General features: G+C 45.5%; 1 protein-coding gene and 1 non-coding gene across 2 annotated transcripts in view; one reads left to right on the forward strand and one right to left on the reverse strand.

The window, feature by feature from the left end:
* LOC119441638 (translation initiation factor eIF-2B subunit epsilon-like) overlaps window positions 1–20795 on the reverse strand; it is a 43982-nt gene extending 23187 nt beyond the window's left edge. The window contains 6 exon segments of the mRNA XM_037706241.2: window positions 1179–1264; window positions 3865–4020; window positions 6040–6214; window positions 14310–14495; window positions 19872–19996; window positions 20617–20795. Coding sequence (XP_037562169.1) covers window positions 1179–1264; window positions 3865–4020; window positions 6040–6214; window positions 14310–14495; window positions 19872–19996; window positions 20617–20742 — 854 coding nt within the window. The 5' untranslated portion in view covers window positions 20743–20795.
* A 708-nt stretch (window positions 20796–21503) lies between these two features.
* On the forward strand, window positions 21504–21575 carry Trnam-cau (transfer RNA methionine (anticodon CAU)). The gene has a single exon. It is a non-coding gene; the product is annotated as a tRNA-Met (tRNA).

A 21575-nucleotide genomic window follows, 5' to 3' on the forward strand; every position in this document is an offset into this window, starting at 1 on the left:
TGATATTCTTTTTTTCTTCCCAGTGGGTTGCTTTTATCCTTTAGGATTTCGACAGCGTACGAACAACTTCTAATGAGAAACGCTTCTCATTTTTGTGGAGTTTTCACTGACACAAGAGCACGTAGTTGATTTTAGTTTGACTTTCCACAGAAGCTTGACTAACAGTCTGATGTCTTCATTCTTTAACACCCTCTGTGCAAATGCCCTCCTTCATTACTGCACAATAATGAATCACGCTGTACCTTGCCGTACAGCACTGTACAAATAGTCTCCAAAGCATGTGAAGGCTCCAGCATCAGTTCAGTGTGCATGGCTAAGCCAGCTTGCTTACAGGCAGAAGCTGATTGAGCATAATCAAATATGAGGATGCAGACACTCCCCGAGCTGAGAACCACTGCTTCGAAGCCTGAAGAGCACAGGCTTGCAGAAAGGAGTAAAAATAAATGCTCCCTGCATAATAGGCACTTATCCCTTTTCACATTTGCAAAGCCACAGCTTTCCTGCGTGGCATCACTATGGCTAATATTGATGGCACCAAATCTGCATATTATTATTATTTTTTTTGTGCGTGGCCTAACTTAGAGAAGTTGGAAATCAGGAGCAAGGCAGATATTTTGTATATTAATATTTTTTTGTGCTTTCAGAACTTTCAGTAAAAATCGTAAACTATTCATTTTCATAATGATTGGTGCGTTTCTGAAATTTCCCACAAGAATTTTCAGTACCTCTCTGAGCAATTATTTTTGTTTTAGCAGAGTACTATGCTAAAACAAAACAATACTAGTTGGTGCATAACTAATAAAAATATTGTGGCACAATGTAAAATAACATACGGAAGAAAAAAGAGACTACAAAAAACTTGCACTCTTTCTGTTGTCTCATTTTTCTTCCGTATGATATTTTACATTGCGCCACAATACCTTTATTAATAATTATTTCTGCTTTCCTTCCATTCAAGACACCAGTGATTAGGCTGCAATTTTACGTATCACGTTACCTATATGTTGCGACTAACACTTCTTGAAACAAAATATTAAAACATCAACGCACCGAAAATGAGCACATTCTTTATGGCAAGGAAAGAGTTAACAACTTCTTAAACTTACTCCTCAAGTACCGTTTGATGTCAAGGCACTTGAGTCACAATGCAATAAATAGCTAGTGACATTGCAACTCACCTGACGGCGTCATACATGACGAGGTTGCATGCTGAAGCTGCATAGCAGGTGTCGGTGATGTGCACGTAAATCGAGTTGCCCATAATCTGGATCAGTACAATGCGGAGAAAAGTGCGAGATGTGTGAGCCACGATAAGTGGTGCTTCACCTAACGGGAGGGAACATGCGAAACTACACACATACACACTTCTAGGCTTTCAGTACTGTGAGACCCTGTTGGGCTGTCCTGTCACTACGCTATAGAAGTGTGGCTGTGCAACATAGTTGTCACACACAGTGCTGTATGTACAAAGATGACGAACAAGGCCCTTTATTTGAGGCAAACTTGTGCCTAACAGAGTACCAAAATGGGTGCCGAGGTACACTGTCGGTTCCACTGGTTACTCTGCGCATAATACATAGAGTGACAGCAGAGTAAGAGAATGAGTGCCACGGGAAAGGAAGCCTAGTTGGGGATGGCCAAAAGTTAGGCGACATGATGAAATGAAGAAATTTGTAGGCATAGGATAGAATTAGCTGGCGCAAGAGAGAGGAGATCGCTGGGAGAGGCCTTTGTGCTGCAGTGAGCATAAATTCGGTTGACGATGATGTGCCCCGCAAGAAAAAAAGCAAAGACAGCTGCTCGGCGACAAGCATGCCTGTCATGGATGGTGTTCGTTGCAAAACGGAAGGCTCTCGACTATGTCGTGCACCCAGCCAGGGTTCTTGCCCCCTGGGTGGACATATTGGTTTGAGGGGTGGACATACAGTCAAACCTCGATATAATGAAGTTGTACTTGCAGCGAAAAACTTTGTTATATCGAGAATTTCGTTATATTGAGGTTTTGTTAATTCAATAGAACTAAGATGGGGAAATAAAAATAGTTCGTTACATAGCGAATTTCGTTAAATGGAGGTTCTTTATATTGAGGTTTGATTGTATTGCGACCAGGGGTACGCACACAAACCAAGCCTCTTCATTTGTCTTCTTTCAATATGACCAGAGGTATGACCAATCTGAATTGTACATTTACTAACTTTGAATTTTTAATGCATTAACCAAACTAACGTGAGCCAGCGATGCATCCTACCCCAATTGCCAAGCTTTGCCGGGTCAAAGCAATGCAGCTCGTCACCTCAAAATGCATGCAAATCACGTGCTAGCAATTCAAATCCGTGTCAGCCAATAGGAGCGCTTTCTGAGTCTGCGTGGCAGCACTAACGAATTGCGACACTATGTAGTTCTTTTATTTTCGTTTACTTATTTTGCTGCTATTTCTATGTGGCGAAATATGATGCTGTGGCTATCTGAAGCTCAGATCTCTCCTCTTTACTATGGTTCCAAAATGAAGGCATTAGGTCAACAGAAAGTTTTGACACAAGCCAGTGTCAATGCTTGCCCAGTTTCTCTCGTGGCCGAAGAACTGACCGTGCCAGGGGATTGTTTACAAAGCGTCATGCTCTAAGTGTCCCGTCAGTGACATGGGTGAAGCCGAGAGCTTTTCTGACGGAATTCGCCAGCACAAGAATGACGTATGGAAACTTGAAGCCCTGTGCAGCTCTCTTGCTGAACATTGTGAGAAGCACAACCATGCAATTGATTGCAACCGTGCCTCTGTAATCAACACCGAGACCAACCCTGTGAGAAGACTCTTACTTGAGTCGTGGCACTTTAATAACACTCAAGGCGACATCAATCGCTCGTTAAGGACACTCCCCCCCCCCCCCCCCCCCCCATGTACGCCCACGGCCTTCACGACGCTATGGAGAGGAGGAATCTCAACACAAAGAGAGGAGTTTAAAGGACAATGTTTCTTCGGCCGCTTCAATCACCCCCTGAAGAAGGGACCAAGCTAGTCCTGAAACACCGATAATTTCTTAACCTTGGCTGGAGCAGTTTTCATTTCTCAAGTTTCTCAAGTGTGCCACAGACAATTATAATTAAAGCACCCATTATATAACCAATTTAAAATGCCTGTCAGGCACGGCTTCAGATATGCAAAACGAGATTCATCATGTCACCGAAAGTGGAGGTGACAGTCATGTGGTATGCCAAACAACTCAAGGGCGGGCGAGTAATTCTGGTGCGGTGGTTGAAGGTCACATGACTGTGTTGCCAAAAGCTGCCAAATTGGCCCTTCATTTGTTTCTATTGGAAATGCAGGCAGGAGACACTTTCCGCTCTTGTCCCGTTGAGTGCTGAATGGACTCGGCTTTTGGCAGCATGGCCATAGTATGTACGCATCTATCAGTGGTATCTGGTACCATGAGAACGCCACAACAGCTTTCAGTGACGTGATGAGTCTCCTTTATCACATCCAAAGTGACGTTGCACTTGGTGGCATATTGAACTGGTCGCATTGAAAGGGATGTAATTAACTATTTGTTGTGCCTTCGGTGAATTGAGCCTCCACAGCGTAATTACAGAGTCGGCAGCTATCCAATAAAGCAATAAAAGCGGGACAAATATATTCCATCTGCACTCCTTTGAAGTGGCCTTATTCTGAAGCCCACGAGTGTTTCTACCTTCCACCTCCAATTGAATCGCACCTGGTATTCAATCCTACAGCTTTGTTCTCGGCACTAGAATACTATGCATGATGAGCTATGTCCACGTGGACGCTTGAGATGACAATTTCTTCAGTTCTGCTAACATCCCATGCAGCAATCGACCAACAGAGCGGCAAGCCACGACACTTCGACTGACCTCTTCATGCTCGAGGATGCCCCGCACGAAGTCGAGGCGTGTCTGGTAGTCAAAGTTGTCGGCAAAGATGGGCGGCACGTGTGGGGAGCACACGGCCACGTGGCAGTCCTGCAGGTCGTGGTGAAGGGACACACGTGACTGCTCCTGGAAGATGCTCTGCAGGAGAGATGGAAGATGTGACATACAGTTACGGTAGTTACTCGTGCAAGACCCACACATCCCACATTCGAGGCCACTGATTTGAAAAATAAGTTTCGTCAAAGATTGAATTTTGATTGCATGGCATTTGGGATCATTTGAAACTGTTAAAGTTGCTGGAATACTCAACAGATTGGACGGTATGGAGAATGACCACCTTTTTGGAGTGTGCCAATTGGTGACAAGCAGAACTTGATCACTGGTGCAGAACCTCAAATGTGCGTTAATGTGAATGTGCAATAAACGTGCATGTACCATGTAGCCAGTGTTTGCATTATTCTATACATCATTCATAATAGTGTTTGCAGTCTTAGCAGGTACAGTAGTCCCATGCCTGATTTTCACAAGAGCAGCAGTCTGCCAAGATGTTGGAAAAAAAAAGCGAGCATTTTACATGAGTAAGATTACTGTAGTGATCCTTGCTGAAGAGCTGTGAAACAGCATGGCTAAATATTTCAAAATTAACAAGATTTTGAGGCTCTACAATGACGCATGTTTTCCAAGACCAGATTGAATGCTGAAATTATTTGTGAAATATTAGAACTACCTGAATCCTCTGAATTACCAAAGGTCAAATTAGTGAGCTCCTGACGTAGCTCCTACCCTAGCTATTACTGCAAAAAATATTTTCTGTGCTTCACTGCATTTTTAACACAATTATGTGACGAATTGTCTGTGATTCTACCTGTCATTGGAAAGACGTTTGAAAACAACCTTGAATTGCCTATACTGTTGCATGTGGAAGGCCTCCAGGCACGTTCAAGCACTTTCTTGTATCCTTTGCGAACTTGTTTATTAGCATTTTAAATAAAACCTTTGATCGATTGATTGAGTGAGTAACATTACTCAAAGTATTTAAAAATAATGCCCTTGTCACATTGAAAATGGTTACATTCAAAATAATGAGCCACTTTGCATTTTGTTAACCCATTCAATGTTAAAGTAGTCAAAAAGCAGTCAATTTTGGTCCACGTAGAAGGCCTAGCAAAAGATAGTGCAGGTACAGAGCAGCCTCCGTGCAAAATTTTATGTTTTAAGTACGAGTAGCATCACGAAAGACTCGCGAAAGTTTTTGATACCGAAACTGAAGAAAATGCCTTCATTAATATTCGCTGGAAGTGATGCATAACTCGAAACACCAGGCTCCTTGGCATGACCTCTGGCCCATGGTGTGCTGAAAAATATTGGAGGCGACGAATTGAGACTTTCATCATATCTGCTAACCAGTAGGTGCACGGGTCATCTGCTTAGGTGCTATTTAAAGGCTACTAATACAAAAATTACAGGCCTATGGTTAAATGCTAGGCCTAACGTTAAGAGACAGGACGAGAGCGGTATGCATCAGAGAGCAAACGGGGATAGCCGATATTCTAATGGACATTAAGAGAAAAAAATGGAGCTGGGCAGGCCATGTAATGCATAGGATGGATAACAGGTGGACCATTAGAGTTACAGAATGGATACCAAGAGAAGGCAAGCGAAGTCGAGGATGGTAGAAAACTAGGTGGGGGAGATGAAGTTACGAAATTTGCAGGCGCAAGTTGGAATCAGCTAGCGCAAGACAGGGGTAATTGGAGACCGCACAGAGAGGCCTTCGTCCTGCAGTGAACATAAATATAGGCTGATGATGATGAATACAAAAATTAGACAACCAGCAGCTTTGCCCAAATCGCTTCATTAGTACTATATACTAACTACTCATTTATAAACGACTTAGCCAAAGTTAAATTCAGTTGCAGTTAGGCGAAGGTGAAGCCAAGAATGGGGAGGTGGCCTGACGACGACAACATACCCGCAATTATGACGGCATCATGGAAAGAACAGACTAACAGATGGAGACAGCAAGCCAAGATCTGAACTTCTAACCGCTGCTGCAGTTAAAACATGAGGTACAAAAGACCCAGTCTACAGGCACAGTTCCTGGCAGGTGAATGGGTTAAACTCTCTTGTAATTTCGAAGAAACGCTTGACACTGACCAGGGGAAAGTCGCACTTGTTGGTGGTGCTGGTCTTGATGTGGTGCAGGAGCTTGCCCGTCTCTGGATTGAGGGCCACTGCACTGTCATCCTCACGACACCGACGTCGGTGCCACGGGGGCAGCCGCCGATGTACCAAGGTCATTAAGGCACCCTTGTCCCTTGCAACTGTTTTTCTGCAAGAGCACAGGATGCAAGCATGCACTGAGGGTGTTCTCCAAGGGGAGCTAACATCCTGCAATAACCGCCCCTCGCCACCATCACGAGCTACGTGTGAGTTATGAGAGTTCTGCAGTAGACTGGCCATTATCAGGCAAATCAGCACCCTGTTCAACAGACCTGAGGTGGCCACAGTGAAATACTTACCCCTGTATTTTACTAGAATGTTCCTGCATTCCACCTCGACTCAAGAAAGTGGATGGCAGCAGCGCCCCTTGTGACCACTGCGCTTCACTGACACTCAGTGACAATTCCTGAGAAGCATAGTGTCTTCAGTAAAGTGGTGGCAATGTGCTCAACTCGGTGTAGTGGAGGAAAAGCTTTAAGTCGAGGATCGTTCGAGAATACAGGGGTTAATGTCGCGCGCACCTGGCAACATTTTTCTGTAATGTAATGCTGCTGCTGTTTGATAGTTTGGGCAACTGAAATCTGATCAGAACTGAAGAAGCTTCCATTGTTAAATCGACTGCTACAGTGTTAGAACAGAGGCTGTAAAGTATGGTGGCACAATGAGCTTTGTAAATGCCAACATCAGGGTAGACAAGAACAGCGAGTTATAGAATATAGTGTGTCACAGTCACGCGTTGAATCTTGTGCATGCAGCGTCACTATGGCTAAGAGAAATCACAGTGGTGATTAACTGTTACCTTAAAAGAAATGTGGAAATGATAAGCATTTCATCATTGAAAGCGCAATGCAGTTTTTGAACGCTTACTTTCCGTCAGCAGGTTGCTACCCTCTGTCTATTCCGTACGTTTCTTTTACAAGCCCACATGGCCTTACATGCATAGTAGAGATGGGTCGCTCAGGAGCGAGCCGGATCTTGTGAGCGGCTCTTTTTAAATAGTGAGCGAGCCATGGTTCAGTAAAAGTGAGCGGCAGTTCTTTTGGAGAAAGGGAGCCGGTTCTGTCGCGTTCAATGAGCTGTGCCGATGCGTTCCGTCAGAGCCGGGTCTCCTGCTGGGTGCGAGTTCTGCGCCATCTATTAGCGGTATGAGAAAGCAACTGCCCTCCCGCCCTTCCTCGCAAGAGTCGCCTTCACCCCCTCGCCTTCGGCTGAAGAACGAAAGAACCGCCGCTCACTTACTGAACCACGGCTCCGTCGCTCTTCAAAAGAGCGGGTCAAAAGATCCGGCTTGCTCCTGAGCGCGGCTCGCTCATGAGCGCTCAGGAGCGAGCCTGATCTTTTGAGCTGCTCTTTTAAAGAGCGAGGGAGCTGTGGTTCAGTAAGGGAGTGGCGGTTCTTTCGGAGTGAGGAAGCAGGTTCTCTCTCGTTGAATGAGCTGTGCCGAACCGTTCCGTCAGAGCCAGGTCTTCTGCTTGGTTTCGATTTCTGACAGACAAATGGTGGCTGGTGTGGGCAGACTCGCGCTACTGATACTCGCTCGCAGTGTATGGTGTGCGCAGCAGTCCCTTTGGTTTTTTGTGCGTCCTATCGTGTGGCGCCCGATGCCACCGAGGGGAGAAGTAAAGAAGCCTTAATTGGCAAAGGATGGTACCGTTCGTTGCCTGCTGCTGTTCGAACGATGTCTCACGACTCTCACCGATCGCACATCGTGCGCTGGTCCAATAACACGTCGAAGATTGTCTTCCGTGTCTTTAAAGACAACAGGCGAATGTACAGTTCACGTCCTGGTCTTCATTTGTGTTAATTAGTGTAGTCATGAAATGTCCCCCATGACATCCACTTCAGTGCATTTTCTGAGCGTGTATCATTAGCACGTCATTAAAACAAGGCCAATGATCTCTTGTGTTGCAATAGAACTTTATTTGTTTTTTTTTTGTTTTTTTTTGTCCTGGTGCATGATGGCATGATCGCCAGTATCGCGCATGCGCTAAAGGAAAAAAACGAAAAAAATAAAAAATCGAAAGGTACGTGCGGCAGTTTTGTGGATCTTTCGTATGATTTTTGTATTGTACTTCAAGAAATTATTTCTACATTCATTTTGCATGGCATTACAGCTCACTCATATTAGAGTGAACGTACGTATGTGAATAAATGAATAAAGTTGAAAGATAATGTACAATCATTTTGTGTTCTTATTTTGACGAAAGTTGATTTTAAAGTACCACAAAAACAGACAAGCTTCTGTAATGACGATGAAGTTACATATTTTTTTTTCTGGATAAAGTACGTCGCATTCTGCCTGTTCAGTATCATAAGCATTTTATCCCCAATATAAGGAAAGAAAGTTTCATTACAACTAAAAATTCACGCTTTTAATATATGTAAATATATTCTCTAAACATAGCGAAAATACCTATATAACACGGTTATTAAATTATGCATATATTGTTTTTTTTTTTCAAAGCCAATAACTATAGAATATGCATAACACAGGTTACACGTTTGAGTGAACGGGTGAGCCATTGAAATGAACCGGTTCATTTCAGTGAGCTGAGCTGTTCCTAGCCCCTCACTGAAGTGAGCCGTTTTGCCCATCTTTAATGCATAGCCTTTTACAAAGCCTACATAACCATTTCTAGCTTACAAATGCTACAAGTTGCTCACAAATCTGGCCTGATAAGAAGTATGGTGAGAGCCATCGCTTTGACAAGAGCTGCCATGGTTCTTTACACAAAACTGCTACGGCAAGTTTCGGTTAGCTTGCATGCATTTCTGCATGCTACATTTAGAAAATAGCTTGCCCACCACCCCGAACGTTTATTTTATTCACAATAAACATTTTACAAAAATGCATTGAACTGATGCACCTGAATTCCTAGCCTGAGGATAGGAGCGATTCATTCAAGTATAAGAAGAGCAAAGAGTATATATCACATAATAAAACAAGTCTACGAAATTTCCATAACAATCCTAAGCAAGCTAACTCGGAACATAACAAAATATTGTTACAAACTTGCACAAGTAACTCATTCATATAAACTGCACACGACCGAATTGAGCACAAAAGCAACATAAATATTACCAGTGAAAATAACCACAAAAGGAGGATTCAACCCGAGTGAACTTAACGAAATAAGATTAAATATACAGATGGGCGCGCAGTACAACATAGTTATATATATATATCTCATGGAAAGTCATTTTTGTTTCTAGTTTCCAGATTTTCAAACATAAGAGGCTAAATACAACAGTGTAGACAGCTTATAATGTAAGTCGCCGGAGTCGTGAATATCTGCACTATAAGCGGTACCGCACTATAACCAAAACAACGATTTTGCAAGCCCTGCACGTATGTAAAACATGCAGACCAAGCAGCCGCGCGTATCCAAGAATTGAAGCATGCGACTGGCAGTTTTGCATCCGTTTAAATTTACGAACGTTGAAAGGTTAATGTCCAAATACCCATGATCTTCGCATGAAGCAGACAAAGTAATAATTTTTAAAAAATGTCTCAGTTTCGCCTGAAAGGCGAAGCATCAATTGCGATAGCAAATTAGTAGAGAGCTATAAGGAGTAGGGATAGTAGTTTTATCGGCTGCATAAACTTGACACATTCGCTTACTAACTGAATTAACAAGCGTGGTGTAAATGCGCACAAGCAAACATGAATAGACTCGATGACTGCAGACAACTACTGTCAAAACGTGGGCGTGGGGAAACACGGCCGCCGCAACGAGCGAAGGCTCGTGCGTTCTAACACTTCAACAGAAACTGAGCGGCATAAGCACAGTGCATACAAAGGTCAGAGCCGTGTGGAGATCGCTTTCAAGATACGGTGCGCACGACAACGCCGACAGCCGGCACAGGTGCGAACGCATTTGTTGGCAGAATAGAAGCTGTGCCCCCCCCCCCCTCCCTCCCTCCCTCCCGTGCTGCCTTCCCGCTTTGCTCCTTTCGCGTGGGAGATTGCGTCGCCAGTTCCCCTTGCGCCCGGTTGCAAGATACACATTTGGTGCCGTAGCACAGCATCGCCCCCTCCCTCCCATACCCCCACGGCCTTTCGCGTGATGGAAGTCGTGTTTGCTCTCCGCTGCGCGTTCGCTCCCCTGCGCGCTTTCACTCACACATACGGTGCGCGGCGACGATTTTATCGCCCTTGGACTCATGCTCCACGTCTCATGCTCCTCCTCCGCATCGCCCTCGTTGATCTCCTCTCTCATCGGTGGGCGCACCTGGTTGAGAAGCGTGCTCGGTACCGCCCTTGTCGGCGAGATTTTCCCATGGAAGCCGCATTATAACCGGTATTTCGTCTCACGCAGCTGCTCTGTAAGCGGTATGCGCATACAGTTAAACCTGGATATAATAATTCCCGAAAAAATTCGTTATAAACAGGATTTTGTTATATGCAGGTTCGGCACGAAAATTCGGGGGGAAAAACGCTTACCGTGTTTACTCGATTCTAACGTGCCCTCAATTGTAACGCGCACCCGTTTTCCGTTTTCGTCGAAGCACTCATCCTTGGAATGTCACACCAGGTACCGGATGCGTGGACGCGTGTCGTTTCGCACAAGCGCGAGGCATCGGAAACGAAGAGCGAGCGTCACGATGGCGTCGTAGCGTCGTATAGTGTTACAGTAGAACCCCGCTGTTACGTTCCCGGGGGCTGCGTTTTCCCGGCTGTTAGGTCGTTTTCGGCCGGTCCCGGCACAGCTCCCATAGAACCCAATGCATTGGTAACCCCACTGTCGCGTCGGAACTGTGGGACCGTTCCCGCATCATACGTTGCGAACTGCCACCCCGCGCCGGTCCGAGCGGCCATTTTGACTTTTCATGTCGCTTGGCTTGGTGGCTTGACGATGGCATTGGCCGCCCAAAGTGCCGGGGGCGACAACTATGACGTATTTTCGGTTTCCGCCAGCAAAAGTATGGCCCTTGAGATGAGTATTTGCTATAAAGATGGTGTCTATGACGCGTTGTGGCCCTAAAATTGGTTTTGGCTCATAGATATTCGGTATAAAGTCCAAGGGTGATAACGCAATCGCCGCGCGCCGTATGCTGTATGTGCGAGTGAAAACGTGCGAGAGGAGCCGACGACCGCGTCTAAAAGGTACGGCCACGCTAGCGGCAAAAAACGCGCGCGTCATGCCGCGGGCGGCCAGTTGCCCCGCGTCAGCGCCTTGCCGCGAGGCCACCTTGGCAAGCGCGTCTCGCCGCGCGGCAGCGCGATAAGATCTCCCGCGCTCTCCGAACGAGCGAGCAACACCGCGAGCGCTCGTTGTTTCATGCGAGAGACGACGATCGTCGATTGAAAACCCGGCGCGGACCGGCGGCGGTCCGGTTGTGATGGCTCGGTGATGTCACCCTCGTCGCTCTTGATTGGTTCTTCATCTCGCGGCACGCGGAATTTGCCGCAGAAATGCGCAGCACGCCGCAAAACCCCCGATTCCTGCCGCTTCTGCCGCGCGCGGCATGACGCGTTGCCGCGCGTTTTTGCCGCTAAATCTCGCGCGCGGAAGAAAAGCAGAGAGGAAGCGCGCCTTCTTCCGTTGCGCTCGAGGCACCGGCGAGGGAGCGAGGGGGGAGGGATAACGGGGCGGTGTTGTACTGTACTCTGGCATCAACTGCGTACTGCGCGGCGGCGCGCGGTCGCGCGGGCCGTATCTTGAAAGCGATCTGCGTTGGGGCAGAGTCTAGCAGTGTAGATGCTTCGGCGGCTCGTAGCTTTGTGCGGGCCGTGTGTTCTCGGCGCTCAGTTTGCGTTGAAGCGATAGACAACAGCACGAAGGTCACTTCGCTCGCTTCTCCAGCGGCGCTTCCACACGCCGCCAGCGTTTGAGAGCGCGTGTCCGCGCTCATCTAGTGTGATGTGTCACAGCGTGTACCAGCACGTCGGCAACATCAACTGGAAAAGGAGAGAGTGCCGGCTTGGCGGGCTACAGCAGCTGCAGCAAGCGGCAGGATCAGGTTTGAATGAAGGGCGGGGGAAAGGTCGCGCCCGCGGTGGCAAGATCGCCGGGTCGAGGGATGCAGGCCCGCCTCGCACACGCACGCACGCACACGTGCGCTCCCGTCGCGGCGGAGAAGGTGCTTCCGGTTGCTGCTCGCGCAAAAATGACAAAATTTGGGGCGAAATCTCTAGGTTGTCGGGGGGGGGGGAATTCGTTATATCGAGGGGTCTCCCGCTACCACTTCGTTACGTAGAGGTCTCAAATACATGTGCTTCTATGGAGTAACGGCGGGGAATAGAAAAACTTCGTTATATCCAGGAATTCGTTATATGGAGGTTCGTTATAAGCAGGTTTAACTGTACATGGAGTGCTATGGGAAAATAAACAGGTCTGAAAAGACCGTACTATATCCGGTCCTGCACTATAAGCGGTTACGTTATAAGTGGTCTATACTGTAGTTAGGAAATGTCTTGCTAATGCTAAGCAGAAGTTATTACTGATCCTGCAGCTTTGCCAAGATTACTTCAATAATGCATACTGCCTATTTATGACAAATTTAGCCAACATGAAATTTTGTTGCCACTTGGCCTTTATTTTTTGTTCATGTTACCAGCACAGTTGAGATAGGACACAAAGAGAAGATGCACACACTAAATACACTAGACTGACGGAAGGGCTGACACATAACCAATAAGGAAGGATGGGGCCCAACGTATTAGAAAGTAGCATAAGTAATGCTGTTAAATGGTCTAGTTGGTTGCTGGATTCATAATTCATGTTACCAGTGCAATTTAAACATTGTTAATGCAGCCATGACACAGTCAACCGACTATTCTGAGTTTATCATAGTAACTGAGAGTAGAGGACCCAATATGGTTATACAGCTGAACCCAGATATATCGAATCTGAAGGGGATCACAAAAAATGTTCAATATATAGGTAGGGTTGTTCATTTTCAGGTAAAACCTGATTTTACCCAATTTTTACACCTCGAACATGTTTCAGGAGAATCTGGTTAAACCTGATTTTTCCCTGAATTCCAGAACCACATACCAACCTATTAACTACCGACCTCTCTTCATTTCCGTGACCGACGACGTGGATTCACTTCCCGACTAGTTTGACTAGTACTTGCTGGAAGCCAGCCCCACTAACACAGCTGTCGAACTCATTGAGTATTGGCATGACTTTACCACTCGCTACACCAGGCTGGAAAATGCTGCACTGACATTGTTGTGCCTAGCTAACGGAGGCTGTGATGTCAAGAGAACTTTCTCTAAGCTGAGATACATTCAAAGACCGGACAGGTCTCAGATGGAGACCGACATGTTGCACATGCAGATGATGTTAACAAGGATGTGTGAAAAATCTATGACCAGCTTTATGTGAATAAAATGCTTTATTTCCTAGAAGTTATCAATGCTCTGAACTGTCATTATTACTTATTAATTTCCAAACAAACGCCGAACTTCAGAGTATTTGTTAGAAAACTCTACCCACCAAATCAGAAAAAACATAAAGCCCGAAAACGAACAACCCTATGTAATTTGATATATAAAATAAAATTTTGTACAAAATTTTTAAGGGGATTTTACTGCTGTTCATTATACACAATAATTTATTATATGTGGGTTCCATATATCTGGGTTCGACTGTGCACACAAAAAGCTTACACTCAGCACACATTTTGACTTGAAATTTCAATTTGAAGTCGCAGCCACTACGCCCCCTCCCACCAACAGCGACAGCCATGTTGGCCTGGACTGTATAATGTCAGAAAAAGGGGGGCCACCATTGTGTCGTCTGCTCCGAAACAGTTCGAGACCACATCAAACGTTTTGCTCCGCACGTTCAAGAACCCAACACAGCAAGGGCATCGCCGTTGAACTGAACATGGAAAGCAGCAGTAAACTGCCAAGACGGACATTGAAAAACAAAACAACGCACAGCAGCCATGACATATTTCCATCTTCTGCAATCACTTCCAGCATTTGCAGTACACAAAAGCATGGCCTTCGAGATCTGCTTTCGTTACCTGAGGGATCCATTTCTGGAAATGGTAGTTCATTTCATCACCACTCAGAGTTTCCAAACTGCTGCGCGGTTTAACTGCGACATAAAAAAATTCAAATACAAATTTTCTACTGCAATGAATGCGCCCAAATTTTGCCAGTTTGCTGTGGGACACATACGGTTTAACATGCAATGCATAATTCAAGCTCGAAAATTTGTGGCATGGCCCATTTAAGCACTCACCTATGCTCCTCAACGATGGGTCGCAGTGGCACATTTGCCACAGTAGCCCCATCCAAGAGGATGAAGTCGGAGCGTATAAGAGCCTTGGCGTCCAGGTCACGGATCATGTCGCCCACTGACAGGTAGTCCTCCGAGGACAACACGCTCACGCTCATCTTGCTGTCGGCATCGGACCACTTCGACTCCCTGACCATGTGCAAGGAAAAAAAAGCATGCATGCAAGTTGCACAATGCCCCTGCCAGCATTTTGATGCTCCAAGAGTTGACAAGGAACACCTTCGCAAATTTAAAACATAATAGCGTGTGAGCATCAACCGCGCAGCATGTCAGCGTCTTATAACGGCGAGAAGTGACGAGATCGGTGATAGTACTCGCTTGTGCGTACGGTACACTCCTGTGCGTGCGTCATCTGCCCATCTGTTCACTTCAGGAGGACACGCCCCCTGCCAGGGCTATTTATGCAGTCGTTTACAAAAAGCCAGCGTGAAGCAGAACCCATGTACAATTACTATGCATCATCTGCCATGCGCTTTCTATTTTTCTCACATTACTAAACTCATGCATGTGCCATGAAATCAAGACGAGAAAAAAATTAGCAGCACATAAGAGTTTATGGACAATGAGGCACCATGGATAGCCAAGGCAGGCTGCATGCACTCCCAAAGTCAATAGCATAGCAGATCTCACCGATTCTCACCATTATAAGCTGCTGATGTACCGCACATTTGAGGCGTGCGCAATGTTATTAATATATTGCAAGGGTGTACAGTCATTTGTCAGAAACATTCAGAACATTCCACTTGCACTTTTTTTGTATACAAATGAAGTATAACGTAATTGGTGCAGATTATGTCATAAGGCTGCAACAGAGCTATGAAAGAGAGCACGGAGGAGGGCTCTGGATGAGCTTTTGTTGCCTGGAGTTGTTGAACATGCGTCCCCGCAGTACCCGTCCACCAGTGTAATGTGAAAATGCGGGCACGCACTCGGTTCTCTCTTCCCATGAAGGAAGGAAACCCCAGGAGAGGCCCTGGCCAGCACGAGCGTATTGGAGGAGGTGTGGCGGAAGTCACGTGCTGTTTTTCGCAAAGAAGCACTGGGATGGGTACCCCAAATGTCAACGTTGCCATGATAACCGCGCTCCTGAAGCTTTCGCTGCTGCTCTCGGTCTCTGAAAAGTGAGATAACATTTTTCCGCTGGTGTCTTTCCCACAGCACCTTTTGTTCGCGAGAAAAGCTGACTTTGGAGTTTGGTGTGTAAGCTTGAAAGTTGTGTTTTGGGTCTGTGAGTGTGAGTGTCGGCCAGCAACAGATACACTTAAGCAATCACGGCGCGGGTCTTCGGTGTCTTCTTCAATGTGGCACGAAAAAACACAGGAGCGCGTCTGCTTCACTAAAACTGCTCCAGAAGTTTTGCAGGCTTTGTTTTGACGCGCGTCAGGAGCGCACACTTCCGGCGGCTTGTAACAGTGCAAGTTCAAAGTTCACGCCCATCTGCTCCGGCGAGCTGCAGAACCCCTGATTGGAGGCGCAAAGAGAGGTGGCACACCAACATGGCTGCACTTCCAGCTTCAAAAAAGTGACGTCAGGGCCCTCTCCTGATTTGTTTCCTTCCTCCATGTCTCTTCCGGTATCTGGAAATCTCCCACGCGGGTTGTCCCACGTCACATTCACAGGTAACCCCGCCAACCCTATTACACCTTAGTGATGTGCATTGTTGGGCGTGGTGCCGTTGTAAGGGTACTGCACGCTTTTAACAGGCGATAACCCAAACGTGCCGCTGAGTGGGCGCGTCAAAACTTCTCACCGAAATGCCCAACCCTAAGAAGCTGCTTGACCCAGGCCGTATTCGAGGAGTGCAAACGCAAGCTTCCTGAAGCTGCAAAAGTGACAACATTTGTCACGGGCTGCTCGAGTACCTTCAGCTTGGCGCACGTCGGTGTTTCATGCTGCAACTATCCGCGCAATGTTTCGCATTACGTAGATGTCAACTACAGTTGTGTCTGCCAAATTTTTTAGTGACATCAGGTCATACGTTTTCGTGGTTAATACGTTCTTTCTCGTGTTATTTGCTTACAGAACGTATTAACGAGGTTCTGCTTATCGAATTATAGTGTCTCTTAAAATACTGCCACCATGACACCAAATAAAATTTATGACTGTGCTGAGCAGTAATCTGTAGCCACAGCTAGCAGCAATGCCAAGGCTACCAAGCCAATGTGTGACAGGCCATCAACAAAGAAGGCACATTACATAATGTGGTTGTAAATAACAAAAATCTGTACAAAAATCATTGATGATGATTACCAAAGTGAATAGTCGTATGCTTCAAGATAGCTATTTGCCTCATAAAGGAAATTGAGCTTGATGAGATACATTTGTTGCAGTGAGAATATTTAGGTAGTGGTTGTAGTTTCATTGTGCAATTCCATAGAGAATACAGTGGTTGACTAGCACATCTGTGGCAGCAGCATAGAAGGCTTCATACATAAACCATTTCGACATATTCGTGTCTCCAGGTGCATAAGCGTCTGCGTGAAATCTGACCTCGATGCTTTTCTCTCGCCGAAGTGCTCAACCCAGCGCCACCTAGAGGAATTTTCTCAAGGTGTAACTGCTCCACTGTAGTGTCCTATGGGGGGGAGGCTGGCAGGAGAAGAGCAAAGCTGTTCTTGCCAAGCGCTCTTCTACAGTATCTAAATCTTCAGACGCATCAAAGCTTATGCGCAACAGCAAGTGCGTCTCATAGAGCTATAAAGTTCCCCGCAACTCGGTTGTGTGAGAGCAAGCCCTCTTTGCATTGCCGCCTTTGTATGGCAACTCCGACTACCGACCACCCATCGCAGACTGCAAAAACGCGTGAAAGACGCATGGAAAGCTATTCGCATTAAAGAACCGAGCCCCTTGCTTCCCCTTGATAGGATAGCTAGGGTCTCTACTTCTGCAGCGTTGATGCCTAGATCAAGGCAGCATACGAGAGTTTATTGGACGGCTGCCTGCATTTAAGTTCACATACTATGCCACTGATTGCGGTTGAATGGCGGTTCAACATCCACCTCCATGGCCATGAGTGGTGCTGACTATCACCCTTCCACGGCTATCTTGTACAAATACTCAAATACCCATGAAAGTGGGTGGCAGGACAGCCGCTACAGTAGCTGAACGATAAAGGATCGCATGCGCAATGCAGAAGATGCGGGTTCAACTGTGGCAAGTTGTCTTGTCAGTCATATTCATTACCATTTTCATTATTATTTCTGCATACCAATTAAACACAAGAATTTATTTGCTCCATGCTTTCCCTGCCTTCATTGTCTGTTGACTTCATGTGGTTGCAACGAAAAATTGAGCCCCATTCCCCTTATTCTTCTCGCTTATGAATAGTAGTGTGATGTGTCACTGTGGCTTCCCTCTTAATGTTGTGTACTACATGCTGTAAAAAGTGTGCCCATACAACAATGAACACTAGGTAAATGTGTTGCACGCGTTTGAAAAATAGAAGAGTCTCTTAAAGTTAAGCTTGTGCCATCAGCAACAAAGCCTCTTTCGAAGTATAGCATCTGGCTCAGGGAGGTGACAATTACTTTTGAAGTGACAAGGCTTGCGAAAAGAGGAAATGTGCGCAGCATGGGAAATTTGAAACAGTGAGTGCATGCACATGAAGCAGATGAAGAAAGACACAAATGTAGCATGTTCCCAGCAACACGTGTTAATGCACCATAACATGCATTACTACATGAACCAGAACTGAGACGTGCCTGTCAAAAGATCAGCTACCAGTAGTGGCCTTAGCAGCTTTGTAATGAAAGCTCAACTGCGGCAATCACAATTGTTGACAGTCTATAAATCTCAACACCACATTTCATAAGGGCAGTATAGTGTATCTGAAACTTATGTGTTCAGCATATATTCAAACGTGAACAATTTTAAAACAACTGGAATGCATCCTTGTGTTAATAGGTTTGACTGCATTTCTAACAGTGACCTAATTGAGGCTTCAAAATGTACACTCGGGATTGCACCATGCTTGGAAACTGGCTATGAGTGCTTCTACATCATGCTTCAATGTAATTACACGTAAGAGGTGCTCTCATCAGCTTCTCTTTTCGCAAATCAATTTATGCTGACAATACCTGAAATACATGTATAAAGTACACAAAGCAAATGCATTGCTGTTACGTTTAATGTGTTTCAAAAGTTTTTTCACTGAAATTGAAAAGTATTTCAAGGTGCATTTTTGAGTTTGTATTCCATGAAATTGGTGTTAAACATACATTTTATAGCAAAAGGTTTTGCTTTGACTGCCAGCTGATTTCAATTCTGCAATTAAAACATGCCCCATAAAGTAAATAAATAAACAGTTGATTAGTGAAATTTGGTAAATAATAATCATATTGGCAATTATCACACATATTCTGATGTCCACAATTGCCACGAATCTTGGTCAGCAAAAATTTTGTTGACTCTTTTTAGTTGTCTGAGACAGTTATTGCAAAAACAGGGTAACGAAGGTCTGTTAATAATTATTTGCACTTCAGTTGTCTTAAACATTCTATTGTGAGAAGTCCCTGTCTCTCCCACCCCATTCATATAGCATTGAGCATGCTAAGTCAGTTCACCTGCAGTCACTATGAGAAAAATGACGGCTTCATGCAAATGACAAATTTGCACAAAAGAAAGGCAGTCTGCAGACATTCATTTTACTGGTACGATGCGTGTGCCAGGTGCTGGTGTTCATTGAAGACCATTTGCATAGTGCAAAGGAAGTGTTTTGTCATAAGCGAGTGTTTTCTGTTGACTGAAGAATGTTTCAAGAAGAAAGGGCACTAGCATTAGTGACAAAGGAGAAACTGTACAAATTGTGTAGGACAGACGACAACAGTGAGAGCAGCTGCGACCAGACTGTCGATTCTTGCTTGTTCAGAGGTGGACAAAGGGTGTTGAAAAGCTGGACTGGAAAACTTGAATCATTTGTCTTATCTGAAATTTGGCTGCAGTGAGAATGCAGTGACTCGCCGTGGTGGCATAGTGGCTTTGGCATTGCGCTGCTAAGCCCGAGGGCGCGAGATCGAATCCTTGCTGCATTTCAATGGGGGCGAAATACAAAAATGCCCCTGTACCGTTCACTGAGTGCACATTATAGAAGCCGAGATGGTCAAACTTATTCCGTCCTATGGCATGCCTCATAACCAAATTGTGGTTCTGGGGCATCAAATCCCAAATTTATTTAAATGCAGTTATAGTCGCATACTACAATGAAAGTAGATACTTGTAGATACAGGTACTGTTATTTTCTGTGAATGGCTTAAAAATCTAACACCACTGTATTTAACTGACTACAACCGACGATCATATCCCACCTCTTTGTGAAATGAAAGAAAAGCTGAGAAAGTAGTCGCCAAAAGCGGTGCAATGCTCGGTACTAACCGAGCGTAAACGGCAAGGTGTGACTCTGTGTAGCATTTAACGCATGCACAAGTCGGCGACCAAAGAAGTCAGGTTTTCAGAAAACTGAAATAATTGTGAGCGTGCAGCATGTGTTTGGTGGCCGAGACCACTTACTTGATGTATTCTCTGATCTTGTCTGCGTGTGAGCAGCAAAAAACGAAGGTCTCCTGGACACCCTCGTTGCTGAGGTATTGTAGCGTGTAGTCGATGAGCGGGCGATGGACCAATGGCATAAGTACCTGGGGAGATCAACAATAATAAACGACAAGACAGACGTCTCGACAATCGTACCATCGTGTCTGAATGTCACCGAACCAAACAAAAACTTCGGAACACCTACGGCTAGCCGCACGAAATGCATACGCGATGTGTAAGAAGCTATGCCCCAAGGAAGCCCGTGCATAGACCTACCGGCTACACATTCACCTCGTTAAGTGGATGTCATTCTTCACGAAATGTCCGAATGAAAATAAACAGGCAAGATACATGTAGATTCAGGGCAAACCCGCAGCCAGTCACTAGAAATGCGGCGGTCATAACATGCGTTCTATACACACCTGTCACATTTTAACAGGCGTGCAGAATTCGTAACTCACTGCTCGTCGTAAACATATGGCATTCGACGTTTCGCGCACAAGAGCCGTGATTAGATAGCGGTATCTTTATGCTTCGAGTTGAAAAAAAAAAAAGAAATGCGATGTTTAGGGACCAATTTAAGGAGACACTTAAATAGTTTGAGCGCAGCGCACGAAAGTTTGATACTGCGGTTCACGAGGTACTAAACTAATGCAAGCGGCGCAGCATATACGAGCGATGCTCACAAGACGATCAGAATGCATAGAGCACAACAAAACTTTACCCATGGATGATCCTTGGTGATAGGTGCGAACCTGTCATTGAAGTTATCGGCAGTCACTACAGCTTGAATTATTTCTTCTTGTTTCAAGTCGCTCTTGCCGACTTTTTTGCCCGTGGCGGCCACCATCTTTAACTTATGGTGTCGATGCCCGTTCCTCGTCCACACAGATGAGAAATGTTTCGTTCTTGTTTCTGTTTAGCTTTAGAAGCTATGAAGCCAAGCCACAGGAAAAGTGGTCATAGAACCGTTGATGCGAGCTTCTTAAAGAACGCTGTGATATGGAGATGGGATTAAACTATACCTCAATGTCCAAAATGTGCTCTGGTAAGCTGTGACTGACGATTGTTCATCGGCATTTGACCTATTTGGCTCTTTCCCCATCACGGCTCTAAAATAAAAAAAAAGCAGCAGAACGGATTCAGCTTTCGTTCTTTTTTCTCGTGCATTTGAACTCGTGTGCAGCGTGCACGAACGGTGACTTCACAGACATGCAGAATACATATCCTTCGAAATTACTCGTGCCGTGCTCAGCAAGAGTGGAACGCCGCAATGCATGCTCTATAACACAACGTTGTCAAGTTGGTCAGCGCTTAGTGGAACTGGGCTGTCACTGGCCTGTTCAGTTCATGCAACACCTCCTCGGCAGAGGTGTTGGTTCATGGCACAGTTATAATCCCAGTTATGCAGTGAAAATGGCGTCAGTGCCAGCGTTCAGTACAAAGGAAAAAAATGGTGAATTCGGCACCAGTGCATCGCCATATCTATAATATCTACAAAGTTTACTACTGGGAGCACCTAAACAGTACTGTGACGAACATTTACAATCGAAATTGTCGGAATACTTTGATTCGGTATGACCAAGCATTTTTGAACACCGTTGTCCGTCTAGCAGAGTGGCGCAGTGGAAGCGTGCTGGGCCCATAACCCAGAGGTCCGTGGATCGAAACCACGCTCTGCTA

The sequence above is a fragment of the Dermacentor silvarum genome, chromosome 2 (assembly GCF_013339745.2).
Source record: "Dermacentor silvarum isolate Dsil-2018 chromosome 2, BIME_Dsil_1.4, whole genome shotgun sequence".
NCBI lineage: Eukaryota > Metazoa > Arthropoda > Arachnida > Ixodida > Ixodidae > Dermacentor > Dermacentor silvarum.